Raw genomic sequence first — 19815 nt, 5'->3', positions numbered from 1 at the left:
TCCCGCCTTAACACCCTTGTCAAATTATTTATAGGAGATGTATTCATATAGCCAGTAAGACATCAAAATTTTCTAATTATATCTAGTCATGTCAAATGACAATTATGCCCTTAGTTCAGTTTGCCAGACAATGCTTTGCCAAAAATTTTTTGACCGAAGAAAGAGTAGGCATCTGTAGCATCTGCGACTAGATAGTATAAAACGTCCCTGCGACAAATCTGCCCCGTCTCCACGGAACGCTTCAAGGTAAGTGTATGAGGCCGCAGGCTCGCAGGAAGGGGATGGTGCCCTTTTGTGCCACAACATTCCTGCTGCTTCCAGTGCTCATTTCTAGGAGGGCACTCGATTTCCCTGCTCAGGTTTTAAATCTGCTTTCAAGGCACCTGCACATTTTCACTCTGGATTTCTGTGCAGCAGCAAGTAGGGAGTTGCCATTTCTGTTTTGCAGTACTGACCAGCTGCCAGCCTGCCAGCCACCCATCGGGTGTCACAGGAGGTAAGAACCTGATTTATTAGCTCTTCTAGGGCAGAGAAAGATGCTTTTGGGTGGGATTTCTGTACAGTTGAGTGACTGGTTCACCCTATATTTTCAAACCCAATGTGGTCATTGCAGAAGGTGGTGGGGTTTGCAAAGCTGGTAAAGTTTTCAAGTGAATCACAGAATCATAGAACAGCCCGGGTTGGAAGTCACCACGAAAAATCACCTGTTCTAGTCTTTAAGTGGCTGTGTTAGAAGTCTCTGACCACTGACCAGAAAATCCCCATGGGAACATTCTTCACTTCTGCTTAACCTACCTAACACTGAGTGAGGCATGCTGGCTTCTCAACTTTGCTGCCACAGCAGTGTAACTGGACCAAGATGAGCACAGTCAGAAAAAGTGCAGAATTCAACATCTTGTCTCAGAGCGTGTGAATTAATGCATTGTTTTGTCTGAAATTTGTCAAGAAATCGCTAAAGAAGTAAGAATAGAAAGATGTGTAAGACAAGCAACCAAGCTTTGCTTATCCTCTTGTAAAATGCAACACTGTGGTTTGTTCCCCTTACTGTTTTGCCTGTTCTCTGCCTCACAAAAAATGGAAGCTGCAGTCCTCCTCTCCTGTAAGCCACCACCTATTCCCCCAGAGAAAAATAAAGAATTATCATGTTACTTTCTCATTTTAGTACAAATATAACACAATATTGAAGCCTGTGTAAACTTTAGGTACCTATCTCTATACAGGACAGAAATAAAGAAAAGTTTTTCTAAGCTGTTCATTGTTTCTTTCTGGGGGAAAAATTGTAAAGGAAGTAATTTTTCAGATAAATAAATATTGGTTTTAAAATTCCCTGTTTTTTAAATTCCTGAGTTGAGCTTTGAACCTCTGTGTTTAACTTGTTATCCCCTAAAACTATACTGATTTTAAAAAGCAAAAGAAAGTAATAGAAATAAAGAGATGCCAGTGTGTTTTGGAGCAGCAGTACTCTTCTTTTAACGGCATTGTAGCCAGTTAGGACGGGATTCAAGAACTCACTAAAATTAGCAAATAATTTTGTCATTAATACAATACAAATGTTTTAGAGACTGAAAGTGAGCTCAAGTTTTTGTATGTAACTCAAGACAGTGGTGAATGAGCTTTCTGAGCTTTCTGAATTAGTATCACTTGGGAAGAAACTGCACTATAATGATTTCAAGTGAATTTTAAAAGAATGCCTAAGCAGCTGAAAGGAATTTTGCAGTTCCTAACTCCACAGTACAGTGCATGAATACTTGGTTACTGAGCGACAATGGATTATTTCACCTAAGCCTAACAATCTATCAAAATATAATTTTCACATTTTACATAAATGATGAATTACACAATGCAAAGATATACAATTAATTTTAAAAAAAGCTATGAATTGTATTAATGTATTATCTTTGTTTTCCTGCCTTGTCTTCTACTAACAAGAGCTTAGTTTTTTATGTATTTGAGTAACATATCTGCTCTTCCACAGTGTTCTCTGCTGACAAGCCCCTCCATCAACAGCAGCCATGTCATCAGACTCTGAGATGGCGATCTTTGGGGAGGCAGCTCCTTACCTCCGAAAGTCAGAAAAGGAGAGGATTGAGGCCCAGAACAAGCCTTTTGATGCCAAGTCATCTGTCTTTGTCGTGCATCCCAAGGAATCCTTTGTGAAAGGGTCAATCCAGAGTAGGGAATCGGGGAAGGTCACCGTCAAGACTGAAGCTGGAGAGGTGAGGAAAATGCAGGGTGTACAAACAGCATTTAATTCCTACTCTGACATCCGAGCAGACACACGTGTACCTTTCTTTCCTCTGACAGACTCTGACCGTGAAGGAAGATCAAATCTTCTCCATGAACCCTCCCAAGTATGATAAAATTGAGGACATGGCCATGATGACCCACCTCCACGAACCCGCTGTGCTGTACAACCTCAAAGAGCGTTATGCAGCCTGGATGATCTACGTAAGTACCAGCAGCAGTCTTCCTTTGGGGAGCTGGGAGAACTGCTCTGCCAGGCTCAGGGGAAGGCAACGTGCTGTGTCCCTTCCTCGCAGACCTACTCGGGTCTCTTCTGCGTCACCGTCAACCCCTACAAGTGGCTGCCGGTGTACAACCCGGAGGTGGTGTTGGCCTACAGAGGCAAGAAGCGCCAGGAGGCTCCTCCACACATCTTCTCCATCTCTGACAACGCCTATCAGTTCATGTTAACTGGTGAGTGGCTGCATCTGTCTCAGAAGGACACTACCACGAATTTCTTGGAAGGGATACTCTGTCCCAGTAGTAGGAGTAGACATTTTCAAAGCTTTCATGGTTCTGATGCATACACACTATTGTGTGTTTTACTATATTCACACCATTGTTTCTGGTCTTTTAAATGCAAGATATTCCTGCATTCAGTGAGGTTTTGTGTAGGTTTGTTTGTTTGTATGATTTTTTAAGTCAGGCTGACAACATGGAGTTGAAAACATTAAACTTACCTGACTATGTTTCATTCTTTCTGTGTTGTTCATTGAGTTTTAAGTACTGTTTTTTTCTGCTACTTTCACAGATCGCGAGAACCAGTCGATCCTGATCACGTACGTACACTCCCTGCTGGGTCCCCGCGGGGCTGCCCGGTGCCAGGGGATCTCCTGCCTGACCACACGCTCTCTGCTTCTCTCTTTGCTTCGACAGCGGAGAATCCGGTGCAGGGAAGACTGTGAACACCAAGCGTGTCATCCAGTACTTTGCAACAATTGCAGCCAGTGGGGAGAAGAAGAAGGAAGAGCCCGGCAAAATGCAGGTAAATTAAGAGATGCTGGCTTGAATCAAAGCTTTTCTCCTTTCCTGATATGATTTTTGGAAAAGATAACCAGCAATATCTATCATCCTGCAGGGAACGCTTGAGGATCAAATCATCAGTGCCAACCCACTGCTGGAGGCCTTTGGAAACGCCAAGACCGTGAGGAACGACAACTCCTCGCGCTTTGTGAGTTGTTTAACCAAGTGATTCCTGAAAAATAGTAAACAGCAGTGCATGGCAGTCATCTTTTTCTGTTATTCAGCTTTCATCTTTTCAAGAGTAAGAATGAATTTTCTTACAATGATTTTTCCAGTTATCCTAAAAGTAATTTTCCAGCTTTCAGAAACACAGAGGCTCTGAAAAAAATTAATTCTGCTTTGCATGGAGATGCAAATTGTAATAACAGATGGCATGCTTTTTCTCTTTAATTAATCAGAAGAAAAATTGCTTGTTTGATAGCAAGACAGATTTAAGCAGCTGAACTAGTTAAATTGCTGATTCCACATCATTAAGGTGATGGTTCTCTGTATGCAGGATATAGCTAGAAGAGTTTGGGTAACAAAATCTGCCCATTCCTTCTCATTTTTACATTCAACACACATAAAATAATACAGCTGTGCCACTGTTGATTATTTTCATAGTAAATTGTGGAAATATCACTGATTCTTAAGAAAACATCTCTACGAAGAAATCTCGTGCCCAGTGGAGTAAATGGCAAAACTCTTCATTTCAGATAAATATTTTATGATGTAAATATTAATAGATTTTTATTCCTTTAAAGGGAAAATTCATCAGAATTCATTTTGGTGCCACAGGAAAACTAGCTTCTGCCGATATTGAAACATGTAAGACATTTTCCTGAACTGTTCCCAATGTATCCATTCACCCATCTATCCATACAATGCCTGTTCACCCAACCATTTATCCTGCCTCCCTGTTTTTCTTCCCATCTTCTCCCTACTTTCTTTTTTGCTATTTTTCATGTTTCTAATTAATTTTTCCCTGCAGATCTGCTGGAGAAGTCCAGAGTCACTTTCCAGCTCAAAGCAGAAAGAAGCTACCACATATTTTATCAGATCATGTCCAACAAGAAGCCAGAGCTGATAGGTAAAAAGAATTACTAACTTGGAGGGAGATTGCTGATCACACTATTACTTGCTTGACTAAACTAAACTATCCTGGATGTCCTCTCTTCTTATATTCAGACATGCTTCTTATTACCACCAACCCATATGACTACCAGTTTGTGAGTCAAGGTGAAATCACTGTTGCCAGCATTAATGACCAGGAGGAGCTGATGGCTACAGATGTAAGTATAATAAGAATTTAAAATGTTGTACCTATTGTCATCTCTCCCAGACCAAGCTTTGCATTTGTTTTTCCTATTGAAGAGTGCCATTGACATCCTGGGCTTCAGTGCTGATGAAAAAACAGCCATCTATAAGCTGACAGGGGCCGTCATGCACTACGGGAATCTGAAGTTCAAGCAGAAACAGAGAGAGGAGCAGGCAGAGCCTGATGGCACAGAAGGTATTAGCAAAGTCTAATTGACACATTAGAAATAGAAGTAGTGATAATAATTCAGTATCTGGAAAACAGAGAAAGCGAACAGTGGAAATGTATTTTAAAAGTATTTAGGTACACTAGTATTTATGTATGAAACTGCCATCCAAAGTGTACCCTTTTTTTCAATCACTACCTAATCTTTATTTGAAGTATAAATTGCATATATGTCCAAATTCTCTCCTGGGCTACCACAGTTCTGGACAGCACAGCCTACTCCATGTGTTTACATTAAAGACTCCCAAAGAAGAGAAAGTTTTTTCAGAAAATACATATGTCAGGCTGCTTTTTTAAAGAAAATGGAGGCAATAAATTAAGTATTAGAACTTGTCCTTCATTAAATCACATGTTGAATAGGAATTTTGCCCCAGTAAAACAGAATTTTCCTTCAATTTCTTTCTTCTTTGGAGACTTAAACCCATAACTGTCACTCCATAGCAGTACTGTTTGAACATCAGTCTAAGTGCAGCATAGGTACACTATACTAGGGAAGAACTGACTTAGATTTCTATTTCTTGCTTGACTACTTAATCACTTAAATGTTATATGATGTATACATAGTTTAAAATGACTAGGCTCTCTCTATACTGCTTCCAAATAATGCTCTCAGATGGCCAGCCTCAGGACTCAATATTTAGGTTTTTATCCTGAATGAATTAATATTCCTGTCTTTCTGCCATGACTATAACAATAAGTCTTCAGAAAGGGGTGCTTCCTAATTGTTACCTTTAATTTTGGAATGTATTCTCCTTTAGGGTTGGAGCTGCTGCTAAAGAATAGAGATAGTGCAATACTCGAGTATATGTTTTGGATTACACTTGGGTGGCCAACCTGAAAACATTTTGGTTTTTTGGTGCCTATCCTATGGGTACCAATTAGCTGTGGACTGAAGTGCCGAACTTCAGCTTTCAGGATGAATTTTAAATAAATATATTGTTTCTAGATGCTTCTGTGTAGATTATTAGAGAGACACAAATAACATTCAGGTATACTGCCCTGAAAAGCTTTCAAACCAAGTATGATTTTGTTTTAATGACTGTTGTGCTTTCTCAGAGATCCAGTAAGTGGAAATTTATCACAAGGACATGCAATATTGCATTTGCTTTGGAAAGGGTTCATCACTAAAAATGTTGCATGTCTTTTTAGTCCTAATTTTTCTGTCACTCTTCTTCTACTTAGTTGCTGACAAGGCTGCCTACCTGATGGGTCTGAACTCAGCAGATCTGCTCAAGGCCCTCTGCTACCCCCGAGTCAAGGTTGGGAATGAGTATGTGACCAAGGGTCAAACTGTGCAGCAGGTAAGAACCAGGTGATGAATGGGAACATCTGCCTTGTATCACTTACTATTTGCTCTGGATATTATTTTTATTCTGCTCCATTCTTCTTTGTTTTAGGTGAACAATTCAGTAGGTGCTCTGGCTAAGGCTGTCTATGAGAAGATGTTCTTGTGGATGGTTGTTCGCATCAATCAACAGCTGGATACCAAGCAGCCCAGACAGTACTTCATTGGTGTCCTGGACATTGCTGGCTTTGAGATCTTTGATGTAAGGATTCCAGGCTTGAGGACAGCTTTTACAGGGGGAGATTACTATATCTGAAGACTTCCAAGTAATATCTTTCTGAAGGCTTAACATGCTAGTCATTTGCAACTTTCTGGGAAAAAAAAAAGTTTTCTTTTGTAGCACAGAACAAAATTCTCAGAAGCTTCATCAGTACAAGAACAGTTATATTGTTTGTATGGAAGTAGCAAATTTAATTTTATATGTTGTAGTATTTTAACTTTTGGAGCTTAATGTTCATTAAAATAATCCAACACAATTACAAAATGTTATATAAGAGCTTCTAGAGCAGAGCTAGGATTTGGTGACCCGTTGACAAACACATTACAGATTAAAGATGGACCAAGGAATGAATAGATAAGTGTTTAATCAGAGATATCAAGTATTTAAAAACTGGAGACCAGGGCATACACTCATCTTTTGGTTGAATAAAAATATGCCAAAGTACTTTGTGAATTTTAAGAAATTCTCTAAGTTTATCTGCTCTGGAAAAATTTCCATTTTCATTATGTAGGTACTTCTTTGGGGAGCTGCATATAGGTCCTGCTATGGTGCAGTCCTGATAACACAGTTGTGTATTAATGGGGATGATTTCTAAAGTGTTGAGACTGATCAAGATATGTGCATGTTGATGATGGATGGGTGTCGATTTTTTTTACATTTGGCAGTTCAACAGCCTGGAGCAGCTGTGCATCAACTTCACCAATGAGAAACTGCAACAGTTCTTCAACCACCACATGTTCGTGCTGGAGCAGGAGGAGTACAAGAAGGAAGGAATCGAATGGACATTCATTGACTTTGGGATGGACCTGGCTGCCTGCATTGAGCTCATTGAGAAGGTAAATTTTTAATTTAAAGTATCTTCTATTTTCAGGAACTCATTATTTTAAATTGAAAATAGTTAAATGCTATTAAAAAGAAAAGGTCTCTTCCATCATTAACTTGATGCATTCTGTTTTAGTTGTTCAAATATCTCTTGGTCTGTACTATTTCTTATTACACATAAGGGATATTATGATGTCCACAGATAACTATGAAACTCATTCCTTACACAATTCCAGAATAAAGTTAACTGGACAATACCTTTTGTTCTAGATGATTCACTGCAAAGTAAGTACAGGACAATACAGTCAGTGGCTGACCTCCAAGTGAAAGAAACTGTAAGAGATTTCTTGCAGCTTTATATAATTTAGGGAGTTGATTAAAAGTGCAAAGCCTGAAGTAAATACACAATTGACAGACTTGTGAAAGATGTTTTTAAATATAATCTTTCTGCTCCTGATTTTTTAAGATGGCTTTTAGCATAAAAGACATTCCTAAGTCACTGTGCTAAAGAGTGTGCCAAACATGTAAATCTCTTAAGCTCACTTTTCAGAAATATGTTTTCATCGTGGTGAGGTTATTGGTTTGGTTTTCTGCTTCCTGGTTTTTACTACATTTTCTTTCAGACCAAGTCATGAACATATTATTCTACAGGCATTATCTCTTCTTTATTGTACTATCTTCCAGCCCATGGGCATCTTCTCCATCCTGGAAGAGGAGTGCATGTTCCCCAAGGCAACTGACACCTCTTTCAAGAACAAGCTCTATGACCAACATCTCGGCAAGTCCAGCAACTTCCAGAAGCCCAAACCTGCCAAAGGCAAGGCTGAGGCTCACTTCTCCCTGGTGCACTACGCTGGCACGGTAGACTACAACATCACTGGCTGGCTGGAGAAGAACAAGGACCCTCTGAACGAAACTGTCATTGGGTTGTACCAGAAATCATCTGTGAAGACACTGGCTTTACTTTTTGCCTCCTATGGTGGAGCAGAAGCAGGTCAGTTTTCTAAAATATTTTTTTCCCCCCCCAACATCTGTGATACGTAAAAGTGCAACAAAAAAGATAACTCTTTTTGGTTTTATAGAGGCTAGTGGTGGTGGTGCTGGTGGTGGAAAGAAGGGTGGCAAGAAGAAGGGTTCTTCTTTCCAGACTGTCTCAGCTCTTTTCCGGGTAAAGTATAAATTTCAATATCTGTAAAGTGAAATGAACATAGTTTCAAATGTGAGCTATCTATACTACTGTTCTTCTCATGAAGAACCTTGGTTTTATCATGAAACAGTACGTAGAAGTTATTCACTGCCATTTCCTTGTAATTATCTGTTCACATTTGGGTTTTATTTCCAGAAGACTTCAGCTGATCCCCTGAAATGCTTTTAAAAGTTCACTTGCATTCTTTGTGAATAAAGTTTTACAGAATCTGAGATATAAACATTAATCCTACAGAGGCTTGTGTTAAAATATTTATACAATATTACTTGATTTCCTCCAGACTAAGGTGTAGAATATTAAACTTTCTTTTAATGAGAATACTAAAGTGTATAGAAGGTTTGATCAAATATAAATTTTGAATTTGAAAGCTCGTTCCTCCTAAGATTAATTTTATTAGTTCCTTGGCATATAGACACAGAGTATACAGAAGTAAATGTTTTAATCTAAGCTGCTACACATGGTCCCACAGGAGAACCTAAACAAGCTGATGACCAATCTACGGAGCACTCACCCCCATTTTGTCCGTTGTATCATCCCCAATGAAACAAAAACACCTGGTAAGAACCTCAAGCAGAGAGAATCCATAGTATGAAGCAGCCATTATCCTCTGTGCCTTATAATGAAGTATCAAATATTTGACTTAACTGCTTAGGTGCCATGGAGCATGAACTGGTACTTCACCAGCTGCGCTGTAACGGCGTGCTGGAAGGCATCAGAATCTGCAGGAAAGGTTTCCCCAGCAGAGTCCTCTATGCTGACTTTAAACAGAGGTAAGAACACTGCAATTCTCTGCATCATTAAAAGCAATGTTGGCTCACTCATGTAGGTTCATTCAAGCTGGACTCTTTTCAACAACAGCCCTATATGAGCTGGCAGTGTTCAGTAGTTTAAGCATGTTGGCTCTGGAAAAATAATCTCATCCCTCTCTTTTTCGCATTCTGCAGATACAAGGTGCTTAATGCCAGCGCCATCCCAGAGGGACAGTTCATCGATAGCAAGAAGGCTTCTGAGAAGCTTCTTGGGTCAATCGATGTGGACCACACCCAGTACAAATTTGGCCACACCAAGGTATAACCCCCTCTTGTTTCACCCCCTGTGTGCCTGTGCTTTGCTCTGCCTGACAATGATGTGCTCCAACATTCCCTTTCTCAAGGTGTTCTTCAAAGCTGGGCTGCTGGGACTGCTGGAGGAGATGAGGGATGAGAAGCTGGCACAGCTCATCACCCGCACACAGGCCAGGTGCAGGGGCTTCCTCATGAGAGTGGAGTACCAGAGAATGGTGGAGAGGAGGTACATCTTCAGTTATGTCACTGTACTTGGGGGAAAGTGTTTAACACTTGTCATACTGAAAATATTCAATGTATGTTTTAATTATGCTTCAGGGAGTCCATCTTCTGCATCCAGTACAATGTCCGTGCATTCATGAATGTGAAGCACTGGCCCTGGATGAAGTTGTTCTTCAAGATCAAGCCCTTGCTGAAGAGCGCAGAATCTGAGAAAGAGATGGCCAACATGAAACAAGAGTTTGAGAAAACCAAGGAAGATCTTGCAAAGTCTGAAGCAAAGAGGAAGGAGCTAGAGGAGAAAATGGTGAAACTGCTGCAGGAAAAAAATGATTTGCAGCTCCAAGTGCAGGCGGTGAGTAACATTATTTTACTCTTCTTTTGTTGTTTTGTTTTGGTTTTTAATATGATAAATTAGTAAATAATATGTAACTCTTCTTTCATACTACAGAATTCTCAAATTGGACACTAAACTGCCTTACAAAATATTTTAACCTGAATTCCCTGTAACTAGGTAAAATTCTGACCACATTCTTTCTCTTCTTAGTCTCACTGTTGCAAAGTGGAGTTTAAGCTAAAAAATTACTTTTTAGTCTAATTGCCTATATGTACATGTTTCCATGTGAGTTCATGACATGAATTTTTTGGCGGCAGGACAGTGATTCAGTTGACCGATTTCTCTGCCTCAATTCAGTTGTCGAAATGAAGCACCTATTGCCATTTCTTATGGCATATCTGACCTGAGCTCCTGTAGCTACTGCTCCCAGGATGAACAGATACACGTTACAGCCTATGACACAAGTGCCAGCCTTGCACTTTTGTCTCTAATGCTACTTGGCATCTCAGAAAAATTAGGCAACATTTAGGCAAATACCCCCAAGTTGAAGTGTCGATTTCATGGAAAGATGAATCTTATTCTAGTGCCAACTGTCTGTATTTGGTGGGAATAAATATACTAATGAGAGTTTCAAATACTTAATCAGTGGTGGAATTATTTACATTTCTCAATACTTCCACGTAAAGGAGAAGAGGAAAACATCAATTAAATCCAAGAAACCCACTGACAAAACTGAAATTAAAAAGATGCAATGTAATGAAGCTAGCCACAGCATCTGATGATGAAAAAAGTCAGAAAACACAAAAATTTATTAAAAACTTATTCTAAATTTGTACTTTGTAATGTAACTGCGCAGTAATCTTTTCCCAAAAAGTAATCTCAAAAGTCTCACTGACGCATACCTGTTCCTTCAGCATTAAACGAGGTTTCCTGTATTTTCGAACCAGGAAGCAGATGCTTTGGCTGATGCTGAGGAAAGATGTGACCAGCTCATCAAAACCAAAATCCAGCTGGAAGCCAAAGTAAAGGAGGTGACTGAGAGGGCTGAGGATGAGGAAGAAATTAATGCTGAGCTGACAGCCAAGAAGAGGAAACTGGAGGATGAATGTTCAGAGCTGAAGAAAGATATTGATGACCTTGAACTAACATTAGCCAAGGTTGAGAAGGAAAAACATGCCACAGAAAATAAGGTACACACGTGCAGGTCATGTAAAGGGTGAAGACATCACTGGTTTTCAGAGTAAGAGGCTGCTACAGTAAGACATGTTGACTTTGGAAAGTTTTGAGATGGACCTTGTCAGAGCATCCAAAGGATACATGAAACACCTGGCAAAACACTGAAAAGTGAAAATGTCACTGTACCAGTGAACATGTTTTTAAAATACGTTGACACTCATATTTGTAGGTGAAAAACCTCACAGAGGAGATGGCAGCCCTGGACGAGACCATCGCCAAGCTGACTAAAGAGAAGAAAGCCCTCCAAGAGGCCCATCAGCAGACACTGGATGACCTGCAGGCAGAAGAGGACAAAGTCAATACGCTGACCAAAGCCAAGACCAAGCTGGAGCAGCAAGTGGACGATGTAAGAACAAATGTATAGGGGGAGATCAAGGCTGTTACATGACTAGCTGAGCACTGATGGTCTTCTCTTTAGCTGGAAGGGTCTTTGGAGCAAGAGAAGAAACTGCGCATGGACCTTGAGAGAGCTAAGAGGAAACTGGAAGGAGACCTGAAGCTGGCCCAAGACAGCATAATGGACTTGGAAAATGACAAGCAGCAGCTGGATGAGAAACTGAAGAAGTAAGCATGGCTGTGGGACACCTGAGTGCTGGGCTGGTCACACCTGTCCTTTTTCTTTGAGCTCTAACGTGTTTTGATTTGCCCACAGGAAAGACTTTGAGATCAGCCAGATCCAGAGCAAAATCGAGGATGAGCAATCCCTGGGCATGCAATTACAGAAGAAGATCAAGGAGCTTCAGGCAAGTCTCTGTTCCTTCCCCTCTCTCTCCCAGTCTCAGGTCAGGTAGGAGGAGACCCAGGTGTGAAGGGTCCCCAACGTTCCACAGGCCCGTATTGAGGAACTGGAGGAGGAAATTGAGGCCGAGCGAACCTCTCGGGCAAAAGCCGAGAAGCATCGCGCTGACCTCTCCAGGGAGCTAGAGGAGATCAGCGAGCGCCTGGAAGAAGCAGGAGGGGCCACGGCAGCTCAGATTGAGATGAACAAGAAGCGTGAGGCAGAGTTTCAGAAGATGCGTCGCGACCTGGAAGAGGCCACGCTGCAGCACGAAGCCACGGCTGCCGCCCTGCGCAAGAAGCACGCGGACAGCACAGCTGAGCTTGGGGAGCAGATCGACAACCTGCAGCGAGTGAAGCAGAAGCTGGAGAAGGAGAAGAGTGAGCTGAAGATGGAGATTGACGACTTGGCCAGTAACATGGAGTCTGTCTCCAAAGCCAAGGTATTGAATATTATACTGAAAAAAACTTTTAAGAAATGATGTTAAAACACATATTTTTAAAATGTGGTCAGGTTGCAACATAACTGCCTCTGTATGAAATCCTCTTTTGAGAATCATGTTGTTCAGAATAAGGAGTCCAGATACTAATCTTCTTTCATTCTCTTTGATTTCCACAGGCAAATCTGGAGAAGATGTGCCGCACACTGGAAGACCAGCTAAGTGAGATTAAGACAAGGGAAGAGGAGCATCAGCGCATGATCAATGACCTCAATGCTCAAAGAGCTCGTCTGCAGACAGAGTCAGGTGAAACTCCTCTCTGCTGCAGAATGGGACAGTATTCTAAAACAGTTTGTTTCTTTCACAAATGAGAATGAAAATATTTCCTTCATGTGTGTTTTCCTAGGTGAATATTCACGCCAGGTGGAGGAGAAAGATGCTCTGATTTCTCAGCTGTCAAGAGGCAAGCAGGCATTCACCCAACAGATTGAGGAACTCAAGAGGCACTTGGAGGAAGAGATAAAGGTGATGAGCTTTCCTACACTGCCTAGTGGGAACTGGGAGGAGATTTTTATTTCTGCAGGAAGTGAGACTAGTAGATTTTGTCCTTCAGACTTACATCTTTCCTTCACTGCAAACACCTATACCCTCACAACAGTGGGGTTTTTTTTTGCATTGTTAAATTAATTCATTGGAAGAGATTTCCCAGAATATTGCCATTCTTATTCCCCATCTCACTCTCTACAAGGCCAAGAACGCCCTGGCCCATGCCCTGCAGTCTGCTCGCCACGACTGTGACTTGCTCCGAGAACAATATGAGGAGGAGCAGGAAGCCAAGGGGGAGCTGCAGCGTGCGCTGTCCAAGGCCAACAGCGAAGTGGCCCAGTGGAGAACCAAATACGAGACTGACGCTATTCAGCGCACGGAGGAGCTGGAGGAGGCCAAGTATGTGGGGAAAGTGGGGAAGACAAAAAAGGGGTAGACTAACAAGAGAAATCTGAAGACAAAGCTGCGATATTGTCAGAAAAGGTTAAAGCTGTACCTTAAGATAACATAAGGGCTGAGGAAAAGCATATTCTTCAAAGTGTGGGGTTTAGAAAATGTAGAGGAAAATATGCCACTGACTCCCTGAATCAGAAATGGGAAAACGATGACTGGCTGGGAGAGGACTTGCGCTGTCTGTACATAGGATACTCTATCAATGAAGCAGTAAAATGTCCTGTTTTGCCCATCATCTATATACCATAGCCTTCTCTTTGCTATCGAACCATGAGCTGTGCTCCCCACCTTCCAGGAAGAAGCTGGCACAGCGCCTGCAGGAGGCAGAGGAACACGTGGAAGCTGTGAATGCCAAATGTGCCTCCCTGGAAAAGACAAAGCAGAGGCTGCAGAATGAAGTGGAGGACCTGATGATTGATGTGGAGAGATCAAATGCTGCCTGTGCAGCTCTGGATAAGAAGCAGAAGAACTTTGACAAGGTCTTTTGGGCTCCAGACCTGGGGTTCCTGGGCAGAGCATCCCCTCCTGATGGCCACATCCAAACTCACACCTGGTTTCTCTTCAGATCCTGGCAGAATGGAAGCAGAAGTATGAGGAGACACAGGCTGAGCTGGAAGCTTCCCAGAAGGAGTCTCGCTCTCTCAGCACGGAGCTCTTTAAGATGAAGAATGCCTATGAGGAGTCCTTGGACCACCTGGAAACGCTGAAGCGGGAGAACAAGAACTTGCAGCGTAAGTGCCTGGCCCTCTGCTCCCGGCAGGGCTTTCTCCTGTCCAGCACTACGCACCGCTGCACATGGGTCTGTGCCTGCAGGAGGGCAGGGATGTCTGTCACCTTGGTGTGACAGGGCCCTTCCCATTGCGCTCTGTGCCTGACCATGCCATTGGTGTTTGTTCCCACAGAGGAGATTTCCGACCTCACGGAGCAGATTGCAGAGGGAGGAAAGGCGATTCATGAGCTGGAGAAAGTCAAGAAGCAGATTGAGCAGGAGAAATCTGAAATCCAGGCTGCTCTGGAGGAAGCTGAGGTACAGACCCATAATCACTGGTATCTGCATTAAAAATATAAGCAATGGGGACACATGATTAAAAAATGTTTGGTCCCCCTCTGTTCTGGCTGGAGAGTGCAGTCAGCTGAGATTTCATGAAATACACTGTAACTGCCTAGAAAGGAAACTGTATTTTTATCGATCTTATGAATGCTTGTGTCCACTTGCCCAGGCCTCCCTGGAACATGAAGAGGGGAAGATCCTGCGCCTCCAGCTTGAGCTCAACCAGGTGAAATCGGAGATTGACAGGAAGATAGCAGAGAAAGATGAGGAGATTGACCAGATGAAGAGAAACCACCTCAGAATTGTGGAGTCCATGCAGAGCACCCTGGATGCTGAGATCAGGAGCAGGAATGAAGCCCTGCGGCTGAAGAAGAAGATGGAGGGAGACCTGAATGAAATGGAGATCCAGCTGAGCCATGCCAACCGCGTGGCTGCAGAGGCACAAAAGAACCTGAGGAACACCCAGGGAGTGCTCAAGGTATAGTAAGCTAAGGGTGTGCATTTATGTGTCTAGCTTGTCTAATATCATATAATCATTGAATTATAGTATAGTTTGGTTAAAGATAATCTAGTCCAACCCCTCTGCTGTGGGCAAGGACATGTTTTACTAGATCAGACTGCCCAAGGCTTTAGGAACCTGACCCTTAACATAACCAGTGATGTGGCAATCACAATGTCCTCTGTCTGGATACCAGGGAAAAGCAATCAGCACCTCTCTCTTTACTTTCCCTGCTCAGGTCATCCCTCAGTGCCCTTCTCTCCAAACCTGACCTCAGCCACTCTTCAGAGGACATGCCTTCCAGCCCATTCACTAGCTTTGTTGCCCTCCTCTAGATGCATTCCAGTACCTTAACATTCTTTTTAAATTGAGGGACCTGGATTCATTACAGATTCATTCACCTGCACTCATTACTTGAGGCCACAGGAAAGCTTAGTACAACAGGAATTCAGCTCCAACTGTGCCTTAGCTTTCTTGACGCTACACCTACACATCTGGGCAGCATCTCTATATTCTTTCCACGATACATCTCTGGTGCCACAGCCTATGCATTTCCTTCTTATATTTTGGTTTGACCAAGAGGTCCTTACTCAGCCATGTTATTCTCCTGCCTTTTTTGCCTAATTGCTTACACATGGGAATTGAGAGATCATTCACTCTAAGAAAAATGTTCTTAAAGAGCTGCCACCTCTTTTCCTTTATCCCCAAGGGCAGTTTCCAAGGGGGTCACACCAAGTAATTTCTTAAATAACTGAAAGTCCACTCTCCTAAAATTCAGGGTCTTGGCCTTACACTTCATCTGGCCCATATTCCTCAAGATTATGAATACGACTGCGGCATGATCACTGCAGCCCAGGCTGTTACCAGCCTTGATTATCTCTAGTTAGTTTGGCTGTGTTGGTCAGGTGAATCCCATCAGCTCCTAACAGTCCAAGCTTCTTAAAGGTAGATCCATGATCATAGAAGCCAAAACCTTGAACATGGCACAGGTTAGAGAGCCAGGCATTCAACTGCTCAATTTTTCTCCTCCTTTCTGAACTCCTTCCCCTGACTAGAAGGACAGAGGAGAACACCACCTGTGCTCCAGATCCTTTAGACATTGCTCTGAGGGATATAGTCTCTATTGATGGTTATAAGTTGCCTTGTTGCAATATCATTAAAATCTACATGGAATACTAGGAGCAGTTGATAATCTGAAAGGTTCACCAGGCTTGGCAGCCTCTCAGTAACATCACAAATGAGAGATCCCTGTAGGAAGCAAGCTTCTCTAGGGAAGTTGTCTGGAGGGTGAATGAGTGTTTTGGTGTCTCTCAGTGAGGGATCTCTAATTACTAATACCTTATGTGCTTTTCTGGTTGCACTGATTCTAATGCAAGTGGGTAGATGGATCAACTATACATGGTTGACTTTTTGTTGATAATGTTAGTCATATGCTCTTCATTTTTCAGCCTCAGAGTATTGTGTCTGTTATGTAAGGGTTAATCAGAGGATAGGGAAAGGTTCTTTATTCTGCCCCAAGCAGAGGCAAAGGTCCAGTTTCCTTCATTTTGTAAGTTACTTGTGCCAATCGGCTGCAGTTGGAATTCAGGCTTACCCTTCTGTTGCACAGCCTTAAATTTACACAGGGCTGTCTCTGTGTCTGGGACAGTACACAATGTCATGTACCAGTCTCTTGCTCTTAGATACATACATGCTGTGCATATACTGACATAATAACCCTGCATATCTATATATAGATATATATAGATATATATCTATTTCTATAAATAGAAATATTATACTCACATAAAATTATTGATGTGGTAATTGCCATTGTACAATAGTGCTGTGCTGCCTTATAATCTTTCTTTCTTCTCTTAAAGGATACCCAGATACACTTGGACGATGCTCTGAGGACACAGGAGGACTTGAAGGAGCAGGTGGCCATGGTGGAGCGCAGAGCAAACCTGTTGCAGGCCGAAATTGAGGAGCTACGGGCAGCTCTGGAGCAGACTGAGCGGTCAAGGAAACTGGCTGAGCAGGAACTGATGGATGCAAGTGAGAGAGTTCAGCTCCTCCATACTCAGGTTAGAATCACAAGATGCAAAATCTCAAGATTTTTCGTCTGTGTAAATTCTTATCTCCTGTAAGAAAAAGCTTAAACTGAATCAGACTTATTATTTTTGTACAAAGAACTGGATTATAGCTAAATGAGCAGGATGGCATTAACAGCAGGAATTGCTTCTTAAAATTTTAAGAACTCTCTAATATCTGTGTATGACCTGACAAGATCCATTATTTCAAAGGCAATGTTAATATTAGATATATAGATGATAACTTTAAATCTAAACAGTATATCTCTAAAATAAATGTTCTTTTTGGAACTAACTAGACAGTATTTTTTGTTGTTACACAGAACACCAGCTTAATCAACACCAAGAAGAAGCTGGAAACAGACATTACCCAAATTCAGAGTGAAATGGAGGATACGATCCAGGAAGCCCGCAATGCTGAAGAGAAGGCCAAGAAGGCCATCACAGATGTGAGTCGGGGGCTCCTTTCATTGCTGATGCTGGATGTACTCTCCTTCAAACTGTGTCCAGCCCCCAAATGGACTTGACCCTTTGCTCTCATCAGGCAGCCATGATGGCAGAAGAGCTGAAGAAGGAGCAGGACACCAGCGCCCACCTGGAGAGGATGAAGAAGAATCTGGACCAGACAGTGAAGGACCTGCAGCACCGTCTGGATGAGGCTGAGCAGTTGGCCCTGAAGGGAGGCAAGAAGCAAATCCAGAAGCTGGAGGCCAGAGTGCGTAGGGCTGCTCTTTGTACATGAGTGAACATGTCACATAAGCAGCCATCAGGGAAGCTCCAAAGATGAGCTTGTCCTTGCAGGTGCGGGAGCTGGAAGGGGAGGTTGATGCTGAGCAGAAGCGCAGCGCTGAAGCCGTGAAGGGTGTGCGCAAGTACGAGAGGAGGGTGAAGGAGCTGACCTACCAGGTAAGGCAGGAGGTCTCCGTGGACTGACAGTCTTCTCACTTTAAGCCAAATTTTGCACACACTTTCCCCAAGGTGAATTGTTTACTTTGTGTGGTGGGAAACCAATAATTCATTATGTCTCCTCTTTGTCAACTGCTTTAGTCAGAGGAAGACCGTAAGAATGTTCTCAGGCTTCAGGATCTTGTGGACAAGCTGCAAATGAAGGTGAAATCCTACAAGAGACAAGTTGAGGAGGCTGTGAGTATTGCTTGGAAAATGGGTAAGTGCCACCTTCCATCAGGGCAGCTCGCTCATTGAGATGAGCATGAGCACCAGGAAAGGAGCGTGAAAGAAAGATCCAAGACACAGTAGTCCTGGCCGTGCCATTTCACTATGGTGTCATAAGGCCTTGCTGAGTTCTGGGCACCCTGTCATCGGGGATGAGGTGGGGGAAGTCCTGTATCCTGTTTTGTACAGGAGGTCAGACTAAACAAACAGAGGGGCCACACCCACTGACTGAGGAATTCATGCATCCCTGCTGATGATCAACAGCAGAAGGCTTCAGGGTGTTTCTCAACCTAATAAAGCACACTGATAGTTGGGTAGCAAATAGTGGCAGAGTAAGTACAAAAATGACACACTCAAGTGAAGAAATGGGTGCTCACGATTGACACAGTACTGGTGAAGCTTGTTCTAGTTGGGTCCTGAATAAGGGAGGATGAAGAGGTCTGTGTGAGTCTTACGTGTAAACAGAGGTGGGTGGGGGATGGAGCTCTGGGCCTTCCCCTTGAGAAGTCCCACCACTATACAAGGCTGAACTGCAGCAGGAGTGAAAGCCCTGCCATGGGCTCCTCATCAACAACTCGCTCTCCCCGCACAGGAGGAACTGTCCAATGTCAACCTCTCCAAGTTCCGCAAGATCCAGCACGAGCTGGAGGAAGCCGAGGAGCGGGCTGACATTGCAGAGTCGCAGGTCAACAAGCTCCGAGTGAAGAGCCGGGAGTTTCATGGCAAGAAGATAGGAGAGGAAGAGTGAGGATGTTATAAGGCAAAAAAGTGAACCAAGGAATGCGCAAAATGTGAAACTCTTGGTCACTTTCCTCTGTAATTAGTCTTTGGAATCCTGTCACTGTGTAGAGAATAAAGATTGTAGATTCCTATGCATACACAGCAGAAGTGCTTTTGGACATTACAGTTCAATTCTGCAGTTACCTTTGCCTGGGACATTTTCAAATGGAATATTTTATTTCACTTTAGCCCTTGAATAGCAGTAGGGTCTTAATTATCCTATCCACAGTATTTTTCCACTGTTTCTATTGCATTACTGGGTAGAGTATAATACTATTTTAGTTCCCATATTGGCAAGTGGAGATGATCAGGACAAAGGCAAGATGAGTACCTTGCCTGTCCTGACACAGCAAAAACGTTTATGCCTTGGGAAGTCATCTTTCTAAACGAGTGCAGTACACAAAGGCTCTTTTTGCTGGTCCCATTCTCATTTGGACAAGTTGCATTTAGAGACATTTTGCCTCATAAAAAAAAAAAAAAAAAAAAAAAAAATCTAGATCCCTAAAGGCATGTGGATGTCTCTGAGTCTTCATGGAGAAAATTCCGAAAGGACAGAGGTGTTAGCTTCTCTGAACCGGCAGATGATGACATGAACTCCAGAGAGTGGCTTTTTATTCAGCAAAATTAAAGACCAGGCCGAGCTTTTTTAGGGAAGAATTTATTAACAATGAGTTACAAAGCAAAACAAATAATGTATTTGTATAAGAAGACATCGCAGTTCCTTATTTTCTCTGATAGACAAAGAA

The 19815-nt window shown here is 42.5% G+C and overlaps 1 protein-coding gene across 1 annotated transcript; it reads left to right on the top strand.

Moving 5' to 3' along the window:
• Nucleotides 1–230: 230 nt before the first annotated feature.
• On the top strand, nucleotides 231–19174 carry LOC102097670 (myosin heavy chain, skeletal muscle, adult). The gene is made up of 40 exons (XM_065034473.1): nucleotides 231–246; nucleotides 449–496; nucleotides 1976–2216; nucleotides 2305–2448; nucleotides 2541–2697; nucleotides 3035–3062; nucleotides 3160–3268; nucleotides 3362–3454; nucleotides 4050–4113; nucleotides 4277–4375; nucleotides 4474–4577; nucleotides 4660–4798; nucleotides 6011–6129; nucleotides 6226–6375; nucleotides 7059–7229; nucleotides 7900–8209; nucleotides 8298–8383; nucleotides 8892–8979; nucleotides 9075–9192; nucleotides 9367–9490; nucleotides 9576–9712; nucleotides 9805–10060; nucleotides 10990–11232; nucleotides 11448–11624; nucleotides 11697–11842; nucleotides 11931–12021; nucleotides 12109–12498; nucleotides 12675–12801; nucleotides 12902–13020; nucleotides 13244–13440; nucleotides 13790–13973; nucleotides 14060–14225; nucleotides 14397–14521; nucleotides 14715–15023; nucleotides 16907–17110; nucleotides 17440–17565; nucleotides 17661–17831; nucleotides 17918–18022; nucleotides 18164–18259; nucleotides 18882–19174. The coding sequence occupies exons 3-40, from the start codon at nucleotides 2013–2015 to the stop codon at nucleotides 19035–19037; spliced, it is 5832 nt and encodes a 1943-aa protein (XP_064890545.1). The 5' UTR covers nucleotides 231–246; nucleotides 449–496; nucleotides 1976–2012; the 3' UTR covers nucleotides 19038–19174.
• Nucleotides 19175–19815: the final 641 nt, after the last annotated feature.

Source organism: Columba livia, chromosome 18 (assembly GCF_036013475.1).
Source record: "Columba livia isolate bColLiv1 breed racing homer chromosome 18, bColLiv1.pat.W.v2, whole genome shotgun sequence".
Lineage (NCBI taxonomy): Eukaryota > Metazoa > Chordata > Aves > Columbiformes > Columbidae > Columba > Columba livia.
Note: the sequence above shows the minus strand (reverse complement) of the source record. Positions and strands in the feature narration are given on the sequence as shown.